General features: G+C 43.1%; 1 protein-coding gene across 4 annotated transcripts; it reads left to right on the plus strand.

Moving 5' to 3' along the window:
• On the plus strand, positions 1 to 21541 carry pde7a (phosphodiesterase 7A). Of its 4 annotated transcripts, XM_086306199.1 has the most exons (13): positions 1 to 1174; positions 12093 to 12153; positions 13603 to 13635; positions 14820 to 14909; positions 15478 to 15641; positions 15755 to 15818; positions 17923 to 18119; positions 18451 to 18582; positions 18693 to 18784; positions 18924 to 19068; positions 19147 to 19243; positions 19348 to 19428; positions 19531 to 21541. In XM_086306199.1, the coding sequence occupies exons 1-13, from the start codon at positions 1037 to 1039 to the stop codon at positions 19803 to 19805; spliced, it is 1569 nt and encodes a 522-aa protein (XP_086162325.1). In that variant the 5' UTR covers positions 1 to 1036; the 3' UTR covers positions 19806 to 21541. The 4 variants fall into 4 exon arrangements, with proteins under 4 accessions (XP_086162325.1, XP_086162326.1, XP_086162327.1 ...); XM_086306200.1 differs by lacking the exon at positions 13603 to 13635; XM_086306201.1 differs by lacking the exon at positions 13603 to 13635 and having other exon boundaries at positions 14823 to 14909.
• Positions 21542 to 21746: the final 205 nt, after the last annotated feature.

Genomic DNA, 21746 nt, shown 5'->3' on the forward strand with positions numbered 1-21746 from the left:
AGGTGGTGTGCGCTCTTAAAGCGTAAAGTAGGCTAATGTGTAGGACGATAGGTAGGTAGTCGTAGTGAAAAAAAACCGCCGCGTAGGGTATTAATTTTTTTTGTTTTTTATTATTATTATTTTTTGAGAGGGTTGCCAGATTTGCAGTGCGCGTCGCTACGTTTCCTTTACACCCAGCGGAGTCGCAGTGAGTGAAATGAGCATCGGGGTTCCCCTCTCTGAGCCAGACACTTAGTGCTTTACGGTCAGCGGCGAATTTAGACAATTGCTCCTTCATCATGCAGCTCCAGATAAAAAGACGGAGAAGCCCTACGTGTTGATAAAATCTCGCCGGCGGTATAAAGTGTGAATGAGAGAAAGCCTCCCCCCTTCCTCCTTCTCCTCCTCCTCCTCCTCGTCCTCCGGGCCAACGACCGACGAGCTCTCACATCCTGGAGCTGCCTCACTTCGTCCGCCGGCGTAGCATACAACATGATATGTTGATGACATTTTTTGGAAGTGGTCGTGCCTTTTGTTTACACGCCGGGATACGTGATATGCGGATCTGCGAGCGCCACGAAAGCCGAGCGAGCGGGCGGTTTTTTCTGCTTTGAAAATGAGGAAGCAATTTCATAAAGACCCAGAAAATGGCAAGAAGGTCTCGTCGTCCGTGGGCCCGGATTTGAGTAAAATGAGAAGGAAAGTGGCAAATGCAACAGCAGCATGATTTATTACTGTTATCATTATTTTTTAAATCTGACAGAATGACACCAAAGGGGGTAAAACTGGAGGTAGATGAGACACAGCATCAATGAAGGCGATCTGCACAAGTTTTAAGTCGCTCATGATGAACAGAAATACTTTGCAGCTCGATATCAGATCGTTTCCACAATAGTGAAAGATTTTTTTTTCTTTTTCTTTTATTTCTTGCCCCGGCAGATTTTCTAGTTAATCACTCATCTGCTTTTTTTCCGCATTGCATCTGCTGTCTTTTTTCCCATTAAATATTTCATTTTTTTTCCTATATTTTTGATCCGGATTCAGCCCTGACTATTCAATGGAAGTATGTTATCAGCTGCCGGTTTTGCCTCTAGACAGGCCGGTTCCCAAGCATGTCCTCAGCCGAAGGGGAGCCATTAGTTTCAGCTCCAGCTCTTCTCTCTTCGGGGCTCCTGATCCAAGACAGCTGTCACAGGTAAAACACGTATCATTTCCTATCATCTGATCACAGTGGGCTCGATTATTTTATTTTATTTTATTTTTATTTATTTTTTTTGGGGAGGGGGGGGCACATGCGTCTTAAAACCCACATCATTTTCAGAAACCATATAAATAATCCACAGGAATCTTGCAGGTGGTTGCTGGATATTTAGGCCCCATTTCTCTCTCTCTCACACACACACACACACACACACACACACACACACACACACACACACACACTGCGAGAGCTCTCCACCAGAGGCATACTGTATATTCTTATCTTCAAGAGCCTAAGACACACACCAAGTCATCACCCAAAGCCAACTTTACATTTGTGTATGTTTCCCCCTGATAAAGGCCTCTTCAGTTTAAACTTTGTAGCCTTCCTCAGAACCATGATGCTGAGGTGTACCAGCTCACTCCTGGGAGTCAGAGGGAACGTGCCACACAGTTATTTATGTTAACATGCTGGGAGGAGAGCTTAAATCATTGAGTCATGCTTGAACTTCCTACTTTCTCAGAGTGTTGAATTCTTGAAAATGTCCCTCTGGTGAGCCTACCTTTGTTTATTCCTCTTGCTTCTCAAAACAGCCTGTGTGTGTGTGTGTGTGTGTGTGTGTGTGTGTGTGTGTGTGTGTGTGTGTGTGTGTGTGTGTGTGTGTGTGTGTGTGTGTGGCAGCAGGGGTCATGTTCTGCTTGACTGCCATGTACACACAGACACTGGCAGGCAGCACAGTGCATTTTGAATACATTAGCCAATCGCTGAACCACATTTGAGCACGTGTCTGAGGTAATGGTACCATCTCTTTGGCCTTTGTCCAGCGCACTAGTTTAATCAAGGCATGTGCCTGCGATGCCAGCTCACAACAAAAAGCTGCACGTCATGTCACCAGTCAATGAAGTCCCTTCTCCACGGTGTCGCTCCTTTTAAAAAGGGAAGCATCGTTACTATTGATTCAGTGTTTCTTGACAAAAGTAGCAGCGGGGTGTATTCTCGTGCCGTTGGGGTCACATCCTGCTAGTTGCTTGTGAACAGAAACTCCCACGGTGTTGCACGGCACCTCTCAGCCCATTAACTGAGCATTAAGCAACTGTCTATGACTACGTGAGCGTCCTCTTCAATGGGCCATCCATTAGTTCTTTGTACAGGACCCTGCTCCACATATCCACCCATGTGTGTCTCTGCTTTGAGCCTACATCCATCCTCACAGGCAGCCCCTTCAAAGACCGATTCATAGGCCTGTTGTCAGCACTCTTTTTCTTTTTTTTTCTCACTGGGTCATTAGTGTTTGTCCTTTGGTGACCAATATCATGCAATCTTGGATAAGTTGGCTGGACCATGTGGTCACTCAATAACACTCTCTGAACACACTGTGCAAACATCTCTCTCTGAGTCAGTCAGGAGGCTTTTCATAAAACCAATTCAACATCCTCAAACTGTCCTTGCACAATGGTGGTTTCTGGACCATAGTCCAAAGGAGGATTCCTTGGGGGAAATCCTAAATCCTTATAAGGAAATCAATATAAGTATAATGCTGCATTGTTCCTTTTATGTACAAACAGAATCCGTGAAGCCGTTCTGTCTCCTGCTCACGTTGATCTCTCAGTTCGGCCGGTCTGCCTTCACAGCCTTTGCTTCTTTGTCATAAAAAGTGCACTGTTTAGTGTTAAAATCATTTCCCATGAAACTGGACTGGAGAAGGCTTACAAACACTGCAGACAACATTGAGACCAGCCTACGTTGTAGTCATTTGTCTTTATCCCTTGTGAACATCGGCAGAATTGGTGAACCTGCTTGCATACGGCAGTGTCACTCAGCCTTTGTCACCAAGCAATTACACTTCTACAAATATTGTTTTTTGGGCCCTATTTATGACCATAAGGGTGCATTTGTCCTTGGTGGCTGCTGTGTTTTTGTGTGTGGTTCCACAGGCCTGTTGTTTGTGGAAGCGGGGCTGGACTACCATTGCAGAAAGAGGCAGTTAGGCATGGGCCTCAGCTCTGTGGGCAGTGGTTTGGCTTGCTGCCAGGCTCACAGATGGTCGAAGTCTCAGTCCCTTTTCTTTTCTCTGGCTATCTTGTTCCGCTCGCTCACAAGCTCCCTCTTTTTCTTTCTCCGATGCACCCCTCCCCTTCCCTCGCCGATGAAGACATTTCCTCTCGTAAACAGTGGACGAAAGAGTAGGGTCGGAGTCTCTGAAGAATATGTCACTCTGTGACTGTGGAATTGTTATGATTGGGTGTAAATATGCCGTTGAAGAGGCGTTGAAAACAGCAACGGCATTAAATAAACGGGGCCCATTTATCCATTACAATGCCTCCATTGTCTTTAGCACAATGGGTGTTGTAAGTTGATCAAATCCCAAAAGTGGGGTGAAAGATGAATTAGAATTTTCCTGGAATATGGCGTCGCATTGGCTTCTCTTGGAAAAAGAGAGAACCAAAGACACGAATAAGTCAGATTAGGTTGATGCAAAATGAAAGGACCAAGAGGAGGACGCTGCAAAGAGTCATGTGGTTCTCATCTAAACTACAAAGCACAAATGCATTTGCACACAGCTTGACAGTATGTTACTTGTGTTATTACATACATCTCATATTAAGAGATGATGCACAGGGTGGGAACGAGAGTTTCTCATCTTTTTGTTTGGCTGTCGTGAGCTGCTGCCAGTAACGCACGGTCACACGGTTGCGATAAGGCTTTAAACTTTCAGAAAGAAAGATCCTGCAGAGATAAAAGGGGGTCAATAAACAAATACGGAGTATTGATGAAGCCTGAGCAGTGCGATGATTTTTGGTGATAAAGGGAGGAACGCAGCTTTAGACTGGGAGAACTGATCTGCTATCAGTTCGTCATATCACAGTGAGAGATATCATCAGTGCTGTAGTGGCTGCTGACCCGAGATTGGCTCCTCATTTGAGATGTTTACGCACAAGAGGAGATGATGATGATGATGATGAGAAGCCCGTGCATAAGGGTGGAGGCTGGCACTGCTTGTTTCATTGCTGCTGTGGGTGTTTCTGTGGAGAGGTCGATAAGGGAATACAGTGCCGTGCTTTTTTTTTTTTTTTTTTTTTTGTGGGAGTTACTTTGTTGATTTTAACTGAACCGATAAGGTTTTTTTTGTTTGTTTTTTTTTTTCCTCCTGTGCAGTGCCATCAGATTGACGTCGTTTCAGGATGTGGTAAGAATGCTGAAGGAGCCGTTCAGACTCTGAGCCTGGTGTTTCACAACCTTTCACAAAAACATTTAACCCCTGCGCCGCCAAAACTTTTCACGCTGAATTCACACAGTTGAGCTGGAATGCACTGTGCTGCTTGCCGATAAGAAGGCGGGGGATTGCGGGTGTTTATTAACCCGCTGATTAATAAAGAGGAGCCAAATATTGCACCCTGTCTTCATTCAACCATACACGCTCCTCACCCTTTCTGTTTGCCTCCCTGTCTCTGCAAGGGGCCCCCTCTTATCACGTGACTGATCTGTTTTTGTGCTGCAGCGTCGAGTGCTGTCGGCCACGAGAGTGTGGCTACGCACTTCGACAGCCACAACATCAGCGCTGCTTGATTTTTATTCTTATTTACTGTGGCTTTATTGACGTATGAGCCTATACAGGAAGGGAGTCTATTTCTCAGTGCTACTGGTTTCAAACCTCAGACAGATCGCGCTGGTTGGTGACCTGGGTTTCGTTTGTTTTCCTCAGAAGGCTCTAAGGAGGGACGGGGCATGAAGTTGGCCCCGAGAGGCAATTAGAGCCTGGGGATGATGTTTGAGATGAATGAAATTCCTGTGCAGCGTAGACTTACAGTATGTGTGTATATAAGGCCCTTTTAAGCACTCGGTGTTAAAAAAAAAAAAAAAAAAAAAAAAAAGAATTTATGACACACTTGGCGACTAGTTAAAAGTTAAATAACAATAAAAAATCACTGATTGTGGATATATGACTGCTTGACAGGCAGGCCGCCTTGTAACACTGCTCACTGCTACACTCGTCATCATTTGCTGGCCAAGATATCAGGCCAATTCACCCCAGGCCTCTCCTCCAAAGCAGCGGGCGTCTCGCAAAAACTAACTGCAGCTGCAAAAACTAACAGTGGACACAGTACTCATAAAACACTCTTCCAGCAGGTAGACTCTATCCAGGGTTTTAGTGTATGTAGTGGCTAAAATATATATTATACACACATGCGCACACACACTCCAGATCTGCTTTTGTTTATAGGTTAGCACTCAGTTTCTGGAATTTGGCGTCCCACACAGCAGAGCGCTGCAAGAGGCCATAAGTCAGAAGGAAGCTTTTGGTTTATGAAAAACCCGTCCACCTGCTTTTTATCTCGAGTATTTACATATATATGTGTGTGTGTGTGTGTGTGTGTGTGTGTGTGTGTAGGGTTTATGTGTGCACTGCTTTGTTTTTTGATATGTCAGTTTATTGGAATACTGCTGGCTTCCTCATTTGCTTGGCCCCAGCTGACTTGCTTACTGGAATAGGCAGGTCCTCAGTTTAAGTCAAATTCTAAGATCTTTATAACCTAGTAAAAGCCAGTTTTAGGCCTGTGTTTCAAATCAGGAAGTGTGAGAATGTTTCATTCGATTGTGCCATTGAAAGGGCATCAGGCATCTGTATCTGCTCTTTCACGGTGCTCTGGTGAAAGTGCTTTTTGAGCAATGATTTTGAATTTCTGAGTGTTTTGAAATGAGTGTTTTTGGGTTAATTCTGCATGCATTAATCATACTGCATGTTTTCTGATATTTGTTTGTGTCTGTTTAACTATACGGGTGAGAAAATGACAAACAACGAAGCCCTGGGGGTCAGCCACATAGTGAGGAGTTTTCACATTAGGTCCTGACCTCAGAAACCTGAGTGTTGTGCCCCAAGGCAGTGGCGCTAAGCCGAGATAAAAAAACAGAGCTGTATGTAAACGAGCTTAGATGGAATTGCAGGGAGAACAATGGTTGCGCTGTTAGGCCTAGTGGTTAAAACGCCAAACAGAACTAAAGCTAGCTTGTTCTCAGACTGCTACAATCAAAAACCAACAGACTGCAACTCATTTAAAGGCACTGAAAGCAATAGAAGTTTTGTTAAATTTTTAAAGCTATGTTGAAGTAAATTGAAAAAACCTTCAGAATGAGTCATTGTTACTCATTTAAGTTTTAATAAAGTGTATAATTCAGAAGATTTGGTGCAAATTAAAGGGAAAAACCAACATGCGTGTTAGTAAGATGTTAGGCTCACATGTGCCTCAAGAACGGCTTTGGTGCATCCTTGCTACGATGTCCCAAGTCTCTTTAGTCAATGGAGGGATGACTCTTCCGAAAAATATTCCCTCAGCTAGTGTTTTGATGGAATGGAGTGGAGATACCGATCCCTTTGGTATAAAAATTGATAAATTGACCTAAAAGTTACCGAAAATATTTCTGCAAAAGGCATTGTAGAGTTTGTTTTTCCTTTATTTTCTCTTTTGTTTTGCTTAGTTTTTTAACTGGTAAATATCTCTATATATACTCATCTGACACTTTATTAGTTACATCTTGCTAGTACTGGGCTAGACCCTTTTTGCCTTTAAAGCTGGCTCGACACATTGATACAGCGAGGCGCTGTGGTGGAATGTCCCATTCCACCACATGCCAAAGGTGCTCTATCTGATTGAGATCAGGTGACAGTGGAGGCTGTTGTGAACCTGTTGTCATGTTCGAGAACACTACGCTGTGGTCATAACAGGATGGACATGATCAGCAAAAACAATTCTCAGTTGAGGCCCAACATGTGCTAAGAAAATATCCCCACACCGTTATAGAGCATCACCACCAGCTTGGACCATTGACGTCAGCTGGGACGCATCCATGCTTACATGTTGTTTACACCAAATTCCCAGTAATTCAGCAGTTTATGAAAAAATAAAAAAAGCCTAGTTCAAAGTCACTCACATCACCCTTTACCCCATTCTGATTCTCAGTTTGAACTACACCAGGTCATCTTAACCATGTCTGCATTCCTGATTGCACTGTGTAGCTGCCATGTGATTGGCTAAAGAGATACTTATGTTACTGAGTAGTTGAGCAAGTGAACCTAACGAAGTGACCAGTGATCGAAGTGATATGTACTTCTGTAACAACCAGCCACGTTGATACCAAATACTGATACTAGCTGATGAAATCTACCTTTTGACATGCAGACTTGCGTAACTTTCCATGTTCTCATTCCTCAGTGTTTTTGGGCAAGAGTAGCCTGGGGACCTGAGCAACTGTCATTACTTACAGGTTCTTTAACAGCAAGTGGGAACTGGGTAGAAGGGGGTTCATTTTTTGCTGTTAAAATATAATGATTTGTTTTGTTTCATAGGGGCTCTGTGATTGACATGTGCCAGCTAGTCTTTAAACTAGATGTCTATATACCGAAGGTGTGGCCAGCCCTGTTGTTTGTGTGGTGATTTGTTAACGTAAATGTTTGCTCACTCACATGCCATCTGGACTTGTAACTGTCCTCATTTTGCCTCCTTATGCAAAGCTAACAACTTCACACTGTGTTTACTCACTCCATTTGCAGTTATTACAAGTTATTAGAAAATCTAGATGGCAAGATTAGCATATCCTGTACACACGTATCTCTGGTTTTTGGTAGCTATAATGCTCGGGGTGATCAGGAGAGAGTACAAAAGTGTTGTGTAAAACTATCTTGAACACACCAGAAATGGCTGGATGGTGACTTCATGGCTTTCCAGCCCAGTGAGTCACGTTTCACCCATCACACCCCTGTTTTGCTTTAACCTAATGTTTAAAGAAAATGCTAAAGAGGAACAGAAACTTGCAAGAAAGTTTAATCTGGGCTCTGCCTTGTTTCATCCCTGAGGCTGTTGGTCAAATGCAAACTGGCACTGCTCCAGAGTGAAGTCAGAGTTTGTAAAGCTGCAGTTTCTTGGAGGACAGCTCGAAGCAGCTTGGAGTAACTTTAACTGTATTAAAGTCATTGGGAAACAAATCAAGCAAGTTTTGGTCATGACATGAAAAAGGGCATTTACTAGTATCTACCTGCCACTCTAAGGCTTGTATTGTTATGTGCAAGAAAATCAAGACCTCTTGTTTTTCTTGTGTGCACCATATAGTTTGCATAATGTGCACTAATGCTTTTTCAGTCTCTAAAGCCCTAAAAAACCCTCAAACTACCGTAAGAAATAAAACAAAACTTTAATTACCAATTTAAAAAAAAAGAAGCTCAGTGCTGGATGTCTTTTTATATGTTGTAATTTCAATTTTGTAGTTAATTAAAGTGAATAAACACTGTTCTTTAAACTTTAATAAATCTGTGTAGGTTCTCAGTCATCCAGGTCATAGTAATCTAATAGTAGTTTAATAAATTAAGTGTGCATGTGACATTTAGCTCAAGTTCTTCAGTTGATATCTTGCATCTGTCTTCTTATCTCAGTCACAGCTGTGAAGCATAAATGCCAGAAGCGCAAAGCTTAAAAAAGTGACTTAACTTCTTGTTGGACCATGACAGGCCCATGGTTGTCTGGCTTTGTGTGTTGGTGCAGCAAGGCGTGTCAAGGGTATGTGAGGGTGTGTGTGTCTCTGTGTGTGGGTGTGTTGTGGGCTGGCCATTTCAAGGGTAAAATTTGACTTTCCCTTCTGTTCACAGTGAGAATGTGATATACACAAAGTGCAGCTCTTGCCAACTTGTTGTACAAGGGAGGTCATGGCAGTAAGTGCCAACTGGCTGCTGTGTGTGTGTGTGTGTGTGTGTGTGTGTGTGTGTGTGTGTGTGTGTGTGTGGCCAGGCAAAAGGTTTTGTTGGTGCTAGCTGTGTTAGCAGGGCTGGTCACTCTTCATACCCAATCTTAGCCAGCATTATACAGTTCCCACACGTGTTGCAGCCTATTCCAACCCCCATCTTACACACACACAAGCTCCGTGGATAACATACCCACAATCTATAATGCTCACACTAAACACTGCACCATGTGTAAACACAGAGGCCTGTTGACACTAAAATACAGCTTTGCACATTACCCACCCTGAGTCAAGCTGTTTGCTAGGCAGTAAAATATTAGCTTTGGATTGGTGGCTGTCATGAGCTTAGAGTACAGACATTGTTAGGTGTATATCTGTGTGTGTGAAAGATTCACAGTAATCCTAATTATATGAGGTAATGAGTGTACAAGCCAGAGCATTTGTGTTTTTGCATGCGTTTGTGTTTGGTGTGACCTGCCGGCTGTCGTTAAATGGCCACAGATTAGACATATTTATCAAGCCCATTGCTGTACTCTGTAGTTGTGGACCATAATACAGAGCTTCCTAGTTTTGCCTTTTAAAATCTATTTTTACTATAACTTTCCTTTATATAAAAATATGCTCTCTTTTCATTAGAGTGCTTTGAGTGAAGGGTGCCCTGTGTTAACCTGGAGGGTTAAGGATCCAGTAAGGCCCTTTTGTTCTTTAGAGTTGTATACAGTGAACAGGTTGGTTGTCAGTGGACCAAAACATCTTCCTTTTAAAAACAGTTTGTCCTAGTAGAGAGCTGTAAGTCTGGCACCGAGTCAATCAGTGAGGTAATCTTCCAGTTATGCAGGATCTCTGTGAAAGGGGTAACTCTAGACAAGGGTAGCCACATTAGGGTGAGTGAAGAGTTGACCTGGAGGGGGGCCAGGATGTGTAAAGTGCACAGAGAGGTGAGCCAGCACCTTACTGTAGCCTTGGGCAGCTGTCTGTCAACAGAGCAAATATGTAGTTACGGCAGTCGTGCCTGCTACAGCTACTGCTGTGCAAGTAACACTATTGTCGCAGCTGCCTTCATGCACTGGAATACTAGTTAGGACTGGATTTTGTTTTTTGTGCAGAGAATAAAAGTAAAAATTTTATCCTCTAATGGATTGTTATCCCAGCCCAGAGTGTACCCTGGGATAGACTGCTGACCTCCTGCAACCCTAAGTTGTATAAGCAATTAAGATGAATGGATGGATGCATGGATAAAGAAGTAAACAGGGTTTGCTGGAACATTTTTCAATGTTTCTTCAACTCATTTGCTTCCTCTCTCGAAACCTGAATAACCTAAATGGTTTATTTCCTGGTTTATTCTTCTTTTCTTTTTTCCCCAATGCATTAAAAATGTATCTGCAGCCCGCGTACCAAAGCCGTTTGCTGCACTGCTGACGAATATTGAGGAAGTATTTACATATTTTAAAACATGATGCGTCAAGTGCATTACTTTACAGGAAATGGTATTGTGATTTGTTTGGATGTGATGCTGAACCCAGTGTTGACTGAGAGAAGTATTTCAGGAAGTTACAGCATTTACGTGGTATTTCATGTTCGTGGGTTACAGTAAGCAGTAAAAGTGATATTCCAGAAGAGTTTTGTGCAGTGAAGTTAATTTTGCTTTTGAAATTGCTACTAAATTGCATTTCAGTAAATTTCATGAAACTCTTTCTCTGTCTCTGTGTGCAAGGAACAATAATATGAATAAAGTTCCCTGATGTGCTTTTTATTTTATGGGGAGGGGTATCTGTGTTTGTGTGGGATCTCCCCCGAGTCCTCCTGCTTCCTCCCACAGTCCTAAGATACTCACGTTTGGTTAACTGGGGATTCTGAACTGGCTGTAGGTGTGAATGTGGGTGCGATTGGTTGTTTGCCTCTTGTGATGGACTGGCAACCTGTTCAGGGTGTATCACAATGCTTGCTCGTTGACAGCTGGGATAGGCTCCATCCTGAACTGAATGACGGTTAAGTAAACGAATGGGCGTCGTTCAATGCACGTTAAAGATTTATTCATCATAGTGCAAGTCTGGTTGTGGCCTGTCTTAGTCCACTGCTTTAAAGTGTGCTTTTTGGATTATGGAAGGCATAGACCGAATCCTAACACAGGGGTACTATTTAGAAAGGACTGAGTGTTGTTTAATGTTATTTACGCATAATGCTCCCTCTGCTTTTGTCTTGCATTGAAAAGGTTTTTCATCATTTTATTTTTCCTTGGCACACTCTGACATGGAATAAAAAGTCTAAATTAAATGTCCAAATCTAGATTTAGCTCAGACTTTATTGAATAAACAGTTAGCAGATGGCCACTAAACACTTCCTGTAACTGCTTTTAAGAAGACAAAGCAAAAAAAGTCTTTTATGAAGCAGCTGCCAGAAGCTCTGAGTTTAGACTCTTAAGCTGATAAGTTGACTTGTTGCAAGCTGGTCCGTCACATCTGTACAAGCTGTCAATTCCACCATAGTCACTTTTACTAAATCAAAGTGCATTCACGTGCTGACATCAGAATAAATAACTTTAGAAAATATATCTATACTTTTAATACTTCTGCATTTTCAAACTATGCTTTGAGGCAAATCTTTAAGTTGCATAAGAACCTCACACATCAAAAAAATACTATTGGTGTCTGTGTGTGTGTTTGTGTGCGTGTGTCCCCAAATAGCACATGTGTTTCTCACATGCCTGATAGCAGTGCCGAATCAGGCTGATGACACGGTGCTAGAGCATGTTTATCAGTATAACACCAGAGTATACAGAGTACACACTGGAGATTAGAACCTGCAGCAGAAGCATTACACCACCCTCCTCTTATCAAGTCCTGCATATGCATTAAAATGTAAAAAAAAATAATAATAAGGCACATGTTTCTGTTTCAGAAGAAGTGTTTTGGGGTGCGCCTGTTGTTGCACTGTGATTGTTATAGTAAGAAAACAGCTGCAGGGCTCAGGTTTACAATTATTTATTGAACCAATAAAAAGAAGTGATGTTTCGAGCACCACTGGTCTTTATTGGTGATTAGGGACTGTTATACTTCACACGTGGTTTTGGACAGGCGGGACCTCTTTGTTGTTTGGCAGTATTTGTAATTGCGTTGCACTGTATCGGTTGAACAGTAGCTGATGTTTTCTTTTCGTTTCTTCTGTATTTTTTTCTCCCGCTCAGAGACGAGGGGCCATCTCCTACGACAGCTCTGACCAGACAGCGCTGTATATTCGTATGCTAGGTAAGTGTTAACCTGCTCTTTCTACATACACACAGTAGAGACACAGTCACACTACTTCGAGACCTCAGAAGGTTTACCTTCTCTGTGATCGTCTCCATTTCTTATTGTTAAAATAAAAGCACTGAGATGCGCATTTAAGGGCATGTCCAGAATCCTTTCAATCCCTGGCCTTTTTTAATCTTCAAGTCGCGATAGGGTTCAGTGTGTGTGTGTGTGTGTGTGTGTGTGTGTGTGTGTGTGTGTCGGTAGTCTTCAGTCTTAAAAGTTCAATCAGATATGTGATGAGCATACGGTTTTTATTTTAACTGTAAATAAACTAAAGCGTCTCTGGCTGAGGTTATTTTTTTGTGCACATATGCGTGCATTCGTGCATGTCCATTCGCACTCAGTGACCCTAAAGAGGATATGCAGCTTAGAAAATGGATGTGAGGATGAAGGTTCATAGCTCTGCCAGGCAGATGGAGTTAAATGCATCTAGGAAGCAGCCAGTTCAGCTCCGTAATCAATAAGGTTACTGGGGATAATGGTGCGATTAGAGGCTGGTTATACCCCTGAGGTATGTGTACTAAACAAGGATGCTGTCTTGCATGGAACTTTTGGCACCTCATATCATACTTGTTGGCTGGGAGGTAGCAGCAAAGAAGAAGAGTAGAATTGCTTGAAGTGTTATCCTGTCTGTATTCTTCTTGGATATTTTAGATTGCTGCTATGAAATGTAGTGAGCGGGCAGGGAGCTATCAGTATTAGACGCAGTTCAGCGTGAAAAAAAAATGTGAAAAAAACCAAAAACAACATATTATTGTCATACTTTGTTTCTTTCCAGCACGATCATGAGTCGACTGCTGCCTAGTCTAGTCATAATAACAGCATTTCATTGAGCTGAGTGAAGGAGCTTTAGCTTTTTAATCATTTTACTTAGCTAAGTATGATGGCAGTCTCATATGTCACAGGCATAAAGCATCTGTGTGTGTAGATTTTCAGATTAAATTAAGTGTAAGGAGAGGCACGCTAATGCAGACGGGTGCTGGCCTGGGCCTGGGTTCAGTCTGCCAAGTTAATGCTGATGTGCTTTCAAATAGCAGGACTCAGAGCTTTTGCCTCATCAGTTATAATGACATGACCTACATTCACCCCAGAGCTCCAGCACTAATGCACCATAGGGAGATGTGGACCCTTTGACACTCAAAACGCACTAATCACGCAAACTCGCGCAGACAGACGCGCTCTGGGCCCGAGCACGTGTGTTTGCATCTGCAGATGTGACAGATGTGCATACATATGGGCATATGACGACTGCCTAAAAGTGCATGAATTGTGGTGTTTTTTTGTTTATTTTTGCAGAATTCATATTGTGCAATCGAAACTAAACATTCATGAATAGCTTTTCAAAGTAATGTTTAGCGCCGCTATGCCGTGAATAGTAATTCTTAGTTTTTGGTATTTTGATAGGAACTTGTGTAGTATTCAAACAGCTGTTTGCAAGTAAGTAACAAGGTTTTTGTGGGAACACACTGGTGTGACTGCTTTTTTTTTTTTGTTGTTGTTGTTGATAAACTGATGCACACGTGACACAATTTAAGTGCTATGCTGGAAGCATACCATCTCACCTTTAATCAGTATACTGCAGTATAGAGTCTTGCTGTACATACAGCGTTGCCTGGAACAACACACTAGCATTTGCTGCATCAGTCATAGCACCATCCTGTCACCTCACTGTGCTCTCACTGCTCTCGACTGCAGCCTACAAGCAAGCAAGCAAGCAGGCCGGCCGCCGTCTGTTAGGTCTGAGTTTGGAGCCTGTCTCTGTTTCTCTGCCTGACTACTAAAACCAGTCACAGATCGGCTATAGATCCTTCTCAGTGGCTCGGAGTACTAATAGTAGAGCAGACATGGCATTGCATGCTCAGCTGTTTGACTTGTCTGTCCGTTGAGTTTCCTCTTCTGGAACATGGGAGTGTGTGCTTGTGTGTGACTGTGCCCGCACATGGATAGTCCACACTGGGTCTTGGTCAAATAGTATTTTCCACAATCTCTTGCTTGTTTTAGCTTGCTGGGGAGTACAGAGATGATGGGTTTTACCACAGCGTCCTGTCACACGTCATGATTTAGTTCCAAAGCTTCACATAAGAAGGATTATTTCCTTGTTTAGAAAAGCTGAGACATGATTGGGGAGGGGGTGGGGTAGGTTTTCTGTCAACACTCTGAGGTATAATAAATGGTTTTCTGTAGGTTTTCTAGAAAAAAGCAAATTTGAAAGATTTTGTTGATTATTTTGTTAGGATTCAGTGCTATGAGGCTATGACAGTGAAGTAAAAGTGTTTGACATTAAAGCAATTTAAGCACAAGCTACTAAAAAGGGCAGGTAGCAAGAAACACGGGGAGAAATAACAGTTTATAATAACAGAAATCGCAAAAATAGCAACTAGTAAGATATAAATATTTGCTCTGTCTTTGGATGTTGCCAGAAAACCAGAGTAAGTTTCAGCTTCTTAAAAATCCAAATGAAAGAAGATTTACTACATTGTCATGTGGTAAAGCCCATCTTTGTGTCACTAAAGCAAGATAAACTCCAGGATATAGCGCCAAAAGATTACTAATTGGATGCACTTCTGGACTTCTTTTCACGCTGTATGAATCTTGAGGAAATAAGTGTTGATTTCTTCTAGGAGATGTGAGAGTGAGAAGTCAGGTTGGATTTGAACCGGAACGTAGAAGCTCCCACCCGTACCTGTGCATCGACTTCCGAACGCTTCACAGTGAGTACAGCCCGAGCATCTTGACTAAAAAAACCAGCCTCCCCGGTAGGAGTCACAGACTAGTCCTGTCCTGCGTGACTGAAAGACGCCTGTGTTCTTGTCTCTGAGGTGTGCCTTACTATAAACCTTGTTTGAGGCTTACAGGTGCACGATAAAGCACCACTTTCATTTTTCAATGAAAACGTTTGAGTGTACTTGTTGACATTTTTGACCCAAGATTAATCCTACCTCACGCTGACGTGTTTCTGGATTGCAGCGACAGTTTACTCAGACACAGTGCCTTTTGTGGGGTGTGTGCGTGTGTGAGAGAGAGGGAGGGAGAGAGACCACTGACAAAGCATGTCTGCTGTGTGATCCCAGACGAAAGGCTTATGAGTGGGCGGCTGTGTCAGCAGCAACTGTTTGTGTATTGCTGTGTTGGTGTCAGATCCCCACCAAGCTTGTCCGAGCCAAGTAATTCTCCGGGCCTAACGAGGTTTAGAAATGAACATGCCCCAACGTTGTCGTCTGTTTTAGATGTTGTATCCTTTGTAAAATATCGTGTGCGTCTGTGTGTTTGTGTGCGCAGCACGGCTGGGCTGCGGCTCCACGTCGGCCAGCTATGATCCTGAAAGGCGGGTCCACAGGCTGCTCAGCTTCCAGAGATACCTGCATTCGTCCCGTCTGCTGCGAGGAGTCCCCCAGCAGATACCCCTCCACATCCTCGATGAAGATTACACTGGACAGGCTAGAGTATGGGACTATTTGTAATATTTGGCACCACAATAAAACAGAAGTGCACATTTTCTTTTTATAATTTATTTTTTCCAAACCTCACGTAAAACTCTCTCTTTTCTCTATCGTAGTGCATGCTGGAAAAAGTCGGGAATTGGAATTTTGACATTTTCCTCTTCGATAGGTTGACAAATGGTAGGTAAAATATAATCTGTAGGACTTCTGAGACGTTGTTCTAAATGCCATGATGCCTTAACTGACATCAATCAGCCACAACGTTAAAACCACAGTTCCTACCTTGTGACCCAAAAACAGCCATCAGGGAACGGACACAAGACGTGCAAAGTGAAGATTTTACTCTGTTGTGGACACAGACGGCACAATGTCGCGCGTGCGCTGTTGTTGCAATGTAATGGCCACTCTACATCCACATGGAGCCTCACGCTTGCAGTCTGATTACAAAATTTGCGTGACTTTAGAGGCCAAGAACTAGAGTGAAGGTGGATGACAAAAAGACAGGAGACCGAGCAGGAGGTGGCAGAGCTGAAAATGCTTCTGTTGGGAATGAGGCAGATTTCAGATCAGATTGAGCAGTTTGGATACAAAGTTAGAGAGGGAAGTCTGAGATTGTTTGGACATGCAAATAGAAGGGATGATGGATATACTGAAAAAGGATTTTGTGACAGTCGGACGAAAAAGAAGCAACCTGGCAGGAGGAAAAGACTGAGACCACAGATGCAGTGAAGGAGGACCTGCAGAGGTTTGGTGTGACACATGAGGATAGATATGGATAGAGTAAGATGGAGGCAGATGATCCTCAGTGGCTATCCTTAAAGGGACCAAGTAAAAAGAAGAAAAGGTGTGCGTGTTCTGACTCTGAAACAATGTTTCACGAGTGGCATTTATCAAAGTAACACCCGCATGAATGAGAGCACTAAAGGTGTTGTAACAAAATGATCAATATTCACTCCACCTGTCGGCGGTTTTAATGTTGTGGCTGATTGTCGTGCACACTGACTGGTGAATCCTGACCTCTGGTTGAGATTTAAAGTGTTGGCGCTGGTGCCATCTATCTGATACCTGGCACAGTTTTAGGATTAGCTCTGCAGCTATGTCACTGTTTTACTTTAAATATACATCAGCTGTTTTATGTCTAAGCAAAGCCCAGGCTTGACAGAAAATGAATATACAGTGCTGTATTATTTAGATTTGTATTAAACTAAACTCAAATTATTTTAAGTGTATTGGTGTGGAGGCCCTATATTTATTTATCTGTGTAATAGGATAGAAGTGCATACTCTTCTGAATTAGCCCCTCCTCCTTTCTGTGTGTACTCCTGTAACCTCTAAAATCCTCAAGAATATTTTTCCATAAGCTGTTTTCACACATGCACTGTAGCCCTAAATTTCTCTAAACCTCACAGACTGGTGCGCTGTCCATACTCCAGCACTCGGCAGTGGTGCGTGGGAGAAATGTCAGTCATTTCTCCATTAGCAGGTCTTTTCATCTGCGTGCTGCATAGTACAGTGTCCATGTGATGTCTGATTGCACCAGTGTGCAAATAGCGCAGCTAATACTCTGGCGTATTGTGCGCTGCCTCCTCCCCTCTGCGTCCAGTAAGATCCCTCGCTCAAACCACCAGGAGTACTTCCTGTAGTGAGAGCATGTCTGAAGCAGACAATTTCCTGCTGTGTACGACATGCGAGAAAGGATAACGGGGGAAAATATTCCAACTCTCTTAAGCTGACGTGTGAAAGGAGCCTCAGAGATTGTGCTTTGTATTCTCATCATACTCCTTTTTTTGGGGGGGGCAGCTGGTCTGTGTGAAAGCCAGACTGCAGCAGTGGAGTTCAGGAAGTCAGTGGTAAACAAAAGTAATTCGTTTTTTCTACATTCTCTTATTTTTGAACCACTAAGTGCGACTCTCGTAATGAGGATGAAAAGGAATCTTATCATGTATATAATTGCACATCCTGCACTGTATAATTGAGGTAACCTCAATCCAATCATCAAAACAGCTTTAAGACATGTTCTTGACCCGTCTCTGACTTGACCCGAGTTAAACTTCAAAAGCAGGAGTTAAGGATTGCAGTGGTGAGAATCACAACTATTAAAAATTAGACCGAGAAGGAGGAGGTGGTGTAGTGGAGGCAGAATTAGGAAAGATGGATGCATCCATAAAAAAAGACTGGCAATAGAAGTGATTATTGTTGAGTTCAGCAGCGTTCAGTTGCAGCTTTTATAGGTGAACTTAAGGGATGAATGCAGAGTGATCATTCTGATTTGATTTCTTGCTCAGGAAACAGCCTGATCACCCTGACTTTCCACCTGCTGAACCAGTATGGGCTGGTGGAGCTCTTCCAGCTGGACATGGTCAAACTCTGGAGGTTTTTGGTCATGGTTCAGGAGGACTACCACAGTGACAACCCGTACCACAACGCTGTCCATGCTGCAGATGTCACACAGGCCATGTACTGCTACCTGCGAGAGCCCATGGTGAGACAAAACACTTGAGCTCTTTTGGGTTTAAGTAGCTAACTCTCACCCAGTCCTTTGCTAGCCACAACAAGGTCTTCTTAAAAAAAAAATCTTGCATAGCCAAGGTTTCTTGCTTCAACAGTATTCAACTCACAGTACAGGCTTTCCTCATCAGCTTCTTTCAGTCTAACCAGTGAATGCTACCATTAAGATGTGCGTTTGATAATGCATCCAAATAAGTGCTCTTACAGACAGATTTTGAATAAAAGTATGCTATTTGCAGAGCTGAGAGTTCTTCGGAGAAGGCATTCTTGTATTTTAAACCCTTCTTGCATTATTTTTTGTGCAGCTTGCCAAGTCTCTGACCTCCAAAGACATCTTACTGGGACTCTTAGCAGCTGCCACCCATGACCTGGACCATCCTGGGGTCAACCAGCCTTTCCTCATCAAGACTGACCACTATCTTGCCACACTCTATAGAGTAAGGCAACAAAGCAGTCACTCTTTAGCCTGCCTAACTTATTAGAAGACTTCAGTGAAGGATGTTGTACGATGTATTAAATTAACGTGCACACACAATTTCTCACCTAGAATACCTCAGTTCTGGAAAACCACCACTGGAAGTCAGCAGTGGGTCTGCTCAGAGAGACTGGGCTGTTCTCCCATTTGCCTGCTGAGGACAGGTCAGTCTGACACTGAGAAACACAAAGAGAACTCAAACTGTGCCACTTACAAGGCTGTGCAGAAACGGAGTTCTTTCATAAGACTGCTCTTTGCTTTAAAATGTGTTTTCTTAAACAAACATGCTTTGTAATACCTCAGGCTGAACATGGAGAGGGATTTGGGTTCCTTAATCTTGGCCACGGACATCAGCAGGCAGAATGACTACCTGTCCAGGTTTCGCTTGCACCTGGACCAGGAGAACCTGTGCATGAGCACCGCCAGCCATCGTCATTTCGTCCTGCAGGTCAGTGTTGGTTTAAAAAAAAGCTCCTGCATCTCAGCAAACAGCAGGTTCATATTTATCTTTGCTTTTCCAATGCAGATGGCCCTGAAGTGTGCAGATATCTGTAACCCCTGCAGACCATGGGAGCTGAGCAAACAGTGGAGTGAGAAAGTGACAGAGGAGTTCTTCCAACAAGGTTATCTGTCCATATTTTTCCCTTATTTGTTTTGCTCTTTCTTCTCCAGATTGGAGGTCCTTTCTTTCTTCTTGTTTATTAAAGTCTTTGTTACACTCTTGCAGGAGACATTGAGAAGAAGCACAAACTTGAAGTCAGCCCACTTTGCGACAGAGAGATGAACACAGTCGGCAACATTCAAATAGGCAAGGATTTTGGCTCTGTTTTTATTCCCCCGTTATCAATGGCTTGCGTGTAATGCAAATACTCGTCCTAATCAGCATCTGCCACCCTTTCTCCTCCCTCAGGCTTTATGACATATGTGGCTGAGCCGCTGTTTGCAGAGTGGGCCCGTTTCTGTGACACACGTCTGTCCCAGACCATGCTGGGTCACATGGGGCTAAACAAAGCCAGCTGGGGAGGCTTACAGCAGGAGCCGGCTCCGGTCTCCGAGGAGGCAGAGCCCAGCACGGCCTGCGCAGACACAGGAGACGCTGCCACCGCGCCGAGTGACGGCAGCACAGCTACGACTGCAGGAGGAACCAGCTCCAAAGAAATACCTCAGGGAAGCAGAGAATCCTGACACACTCCTTCTGTGCCATTTCACCTCAACCTCGTGACCCCTGGGGGCCTCAGGGCCTCACAATACACTGAGGGGGTCGGGTGGGGCACCCAGCGGTTTGCGGCCACGCCGCTGCCCCACCCGTTCCGAACACCTAGTTTATGTTTTGTTGCTTTGGCCTCCCATCTTGATAAACCACTGATTTTACTTAATTTATTTAATTTTAATTCCTCTTTTTTTTGGCATAGAGCAATACATAGATACCTCATTTGGCTACTGCTGTATTTTTTCTTTTTATTTGCTTTATTTATTTGTCCTCTGTAGTTTTGGCATTACTGACTGAACGCACCACCTTTTTTTTTTTTTTTTTTTTTTTTTGAAGTTTGTGAACTTTAAGGGGAAAGCAGTATAAGAACTGAAGAAGACCTTTTTTCTGGTATTTTTTTAAGTGCCATTTGAAAACAAAGATTTGAAGAATGATCTGAACTGTATTGACTGAGACAACTGGAGTGTTCAGACCTTTCTAAGACTTTGGAGTAATGCCGTTGTTGCATTGGTATTGAAGATTCTTCCTCATGTAAAAAAAAAAACAACAGAAAAAAAAAAATGTGACAAGCCCAGTCCTTTTGCTGCCTCTACGAAGACTGTTTACGCGTCTTGTTTGTTTTGTATCTTTCCGTCGAACTGAAACGAATCACGTCGGCCCCACATTTGCCTTCGAAGCACAGATGTGAAGAAACCACTCATTTTGAACTGTTACCCCCACCCCCCACCCCCTGTCAAAGCCATGAGCAGAACCTTATTCAGACACACCAGATGCCATAAATGACTCCACCTGTTCTACCATGTGTTCCTGCACTCCCGAATAACAGCGGCGTTCGATGAGCAGCTTTGTTTCCAAGACATCCTGTGAAGGTATTATAGGAAATAGTCTCTTTCTGATGTTTCCACATCATCCAGTCCTGGTTAAACTTGGGGCAGTGGGGTGAGGGTGCGTGGGAACCTTCCCTGCCAGACTGGAGGGTGGTTAGTCACCGCACATGCATCTCACCTGGAAGTCAACTCCACGCAACTCGACTTGCTCAGGGTTTGCAGACGTTTTTTTGTTTTTTTTTGTTTTAAAAATTTATTTCTTTTTTGTAAAAGGGGAGGAGGATAATGCAAGTTTTTATTATTATTATTATTATTGGGTGGTTAGGATCTAACTAAGGAGTCTCCCTCTCCTCAGAATGTCTCACAGCCACATGAAACCTAAAGGACTGCTCGACTGATGCCTTACAACTATGCACAAACTATGCTAAGTGACCAAACCAACTCCTGTTCCCATCAACTGCATGGCGTGCTTGTCTTTTGATGCACTGTCCGATCCCTTTGCCTTTTTGTTGCGAGGAACAACTCCAGCTATCTTTTCTTTTCTTCTTCTTTTGTGCGGAAACAAAATTGTCGAGTGAATTTGAACATTCCATTTCTTCGTGTTTGGTTTGTCTACTTTGATTCTGTATAGTGCCACAAGTTGTGTTTGTGTTTATACATTTTGAAAGATAACAGGTGCTTTTTTTCTTACTTTAGCTGATTTGTATTTTGCTGTTAAGTGCTGTAAGACTGTTGACAAAAACTGTTTACAATTTGTTGCGACAGCCATTTTTTGGGAAGACTTCAGTGTCAAGCCAGATTTTGTAAAGGCTTTGCTGTATTGACCTTTTTGATACATGCCTGTTGCAGTTACAATTTGAATAATAAAACCCGTTGTTGACAAATGCTTGAGTTTTACACCAGTTAATAATCACGTCGATACTGGCAAACTGTGAAACCAGTAGGCCCACTCGAGCTCTTTTTAGAGGTACAACTTGCTGCTACTAGGTTACGACCCCTTTTTGCCTTCATATTCTTCATAGCATATATTCAACAAGGTACTGGAAAGATTCCTCAGACATTTTGGTCCACGTTGACCTCATGTTGTCA

Source organism: Aulonocara sp. 'chitande type north' Nkhata Bay, linkage group LG9 (genome assembly GCF_057382095.1).
Source record: "Aulonocara sp. 'chitande type north' Nkhata Bay isolate Kocher_YH1m ecotype deep benthic linkage group LG9, A_spYH_male_GT1.1, whole genome shotgun sequence".
NCBI lineage: Eukaryota > Metazoa > Chordata > Actinopteri > Cichliformes > Cichlidae > Aulonocara > Aulonocara sp. 'chitande type north' Nkhata Bay.

Bases quoted from the DNA above. Each gene is read 5' to 3' on its own strand.
- pde7a (XM_086306199.1), top strand. From the start codon at position 1,037: ATGGAAGTATGTTATCAGCTGCCGGTTTTGCCTCTAGACAGGCCGGTT. The intron at 14,910-15,477 runs GTGAGTACAGCC...TTGTGTGCGCAG, and splicing joins CGACTTCCGAACGCTTCACA to CACGGCTGGGCTGCGGCTCC. The intron at 15,819-17,922 runs GTAGGTAAAATA...TTTCTTGCTCAG, and splicing joins CTTCGATAGGTTGACAAATG to GAAACAGCCTGATCACCCTG.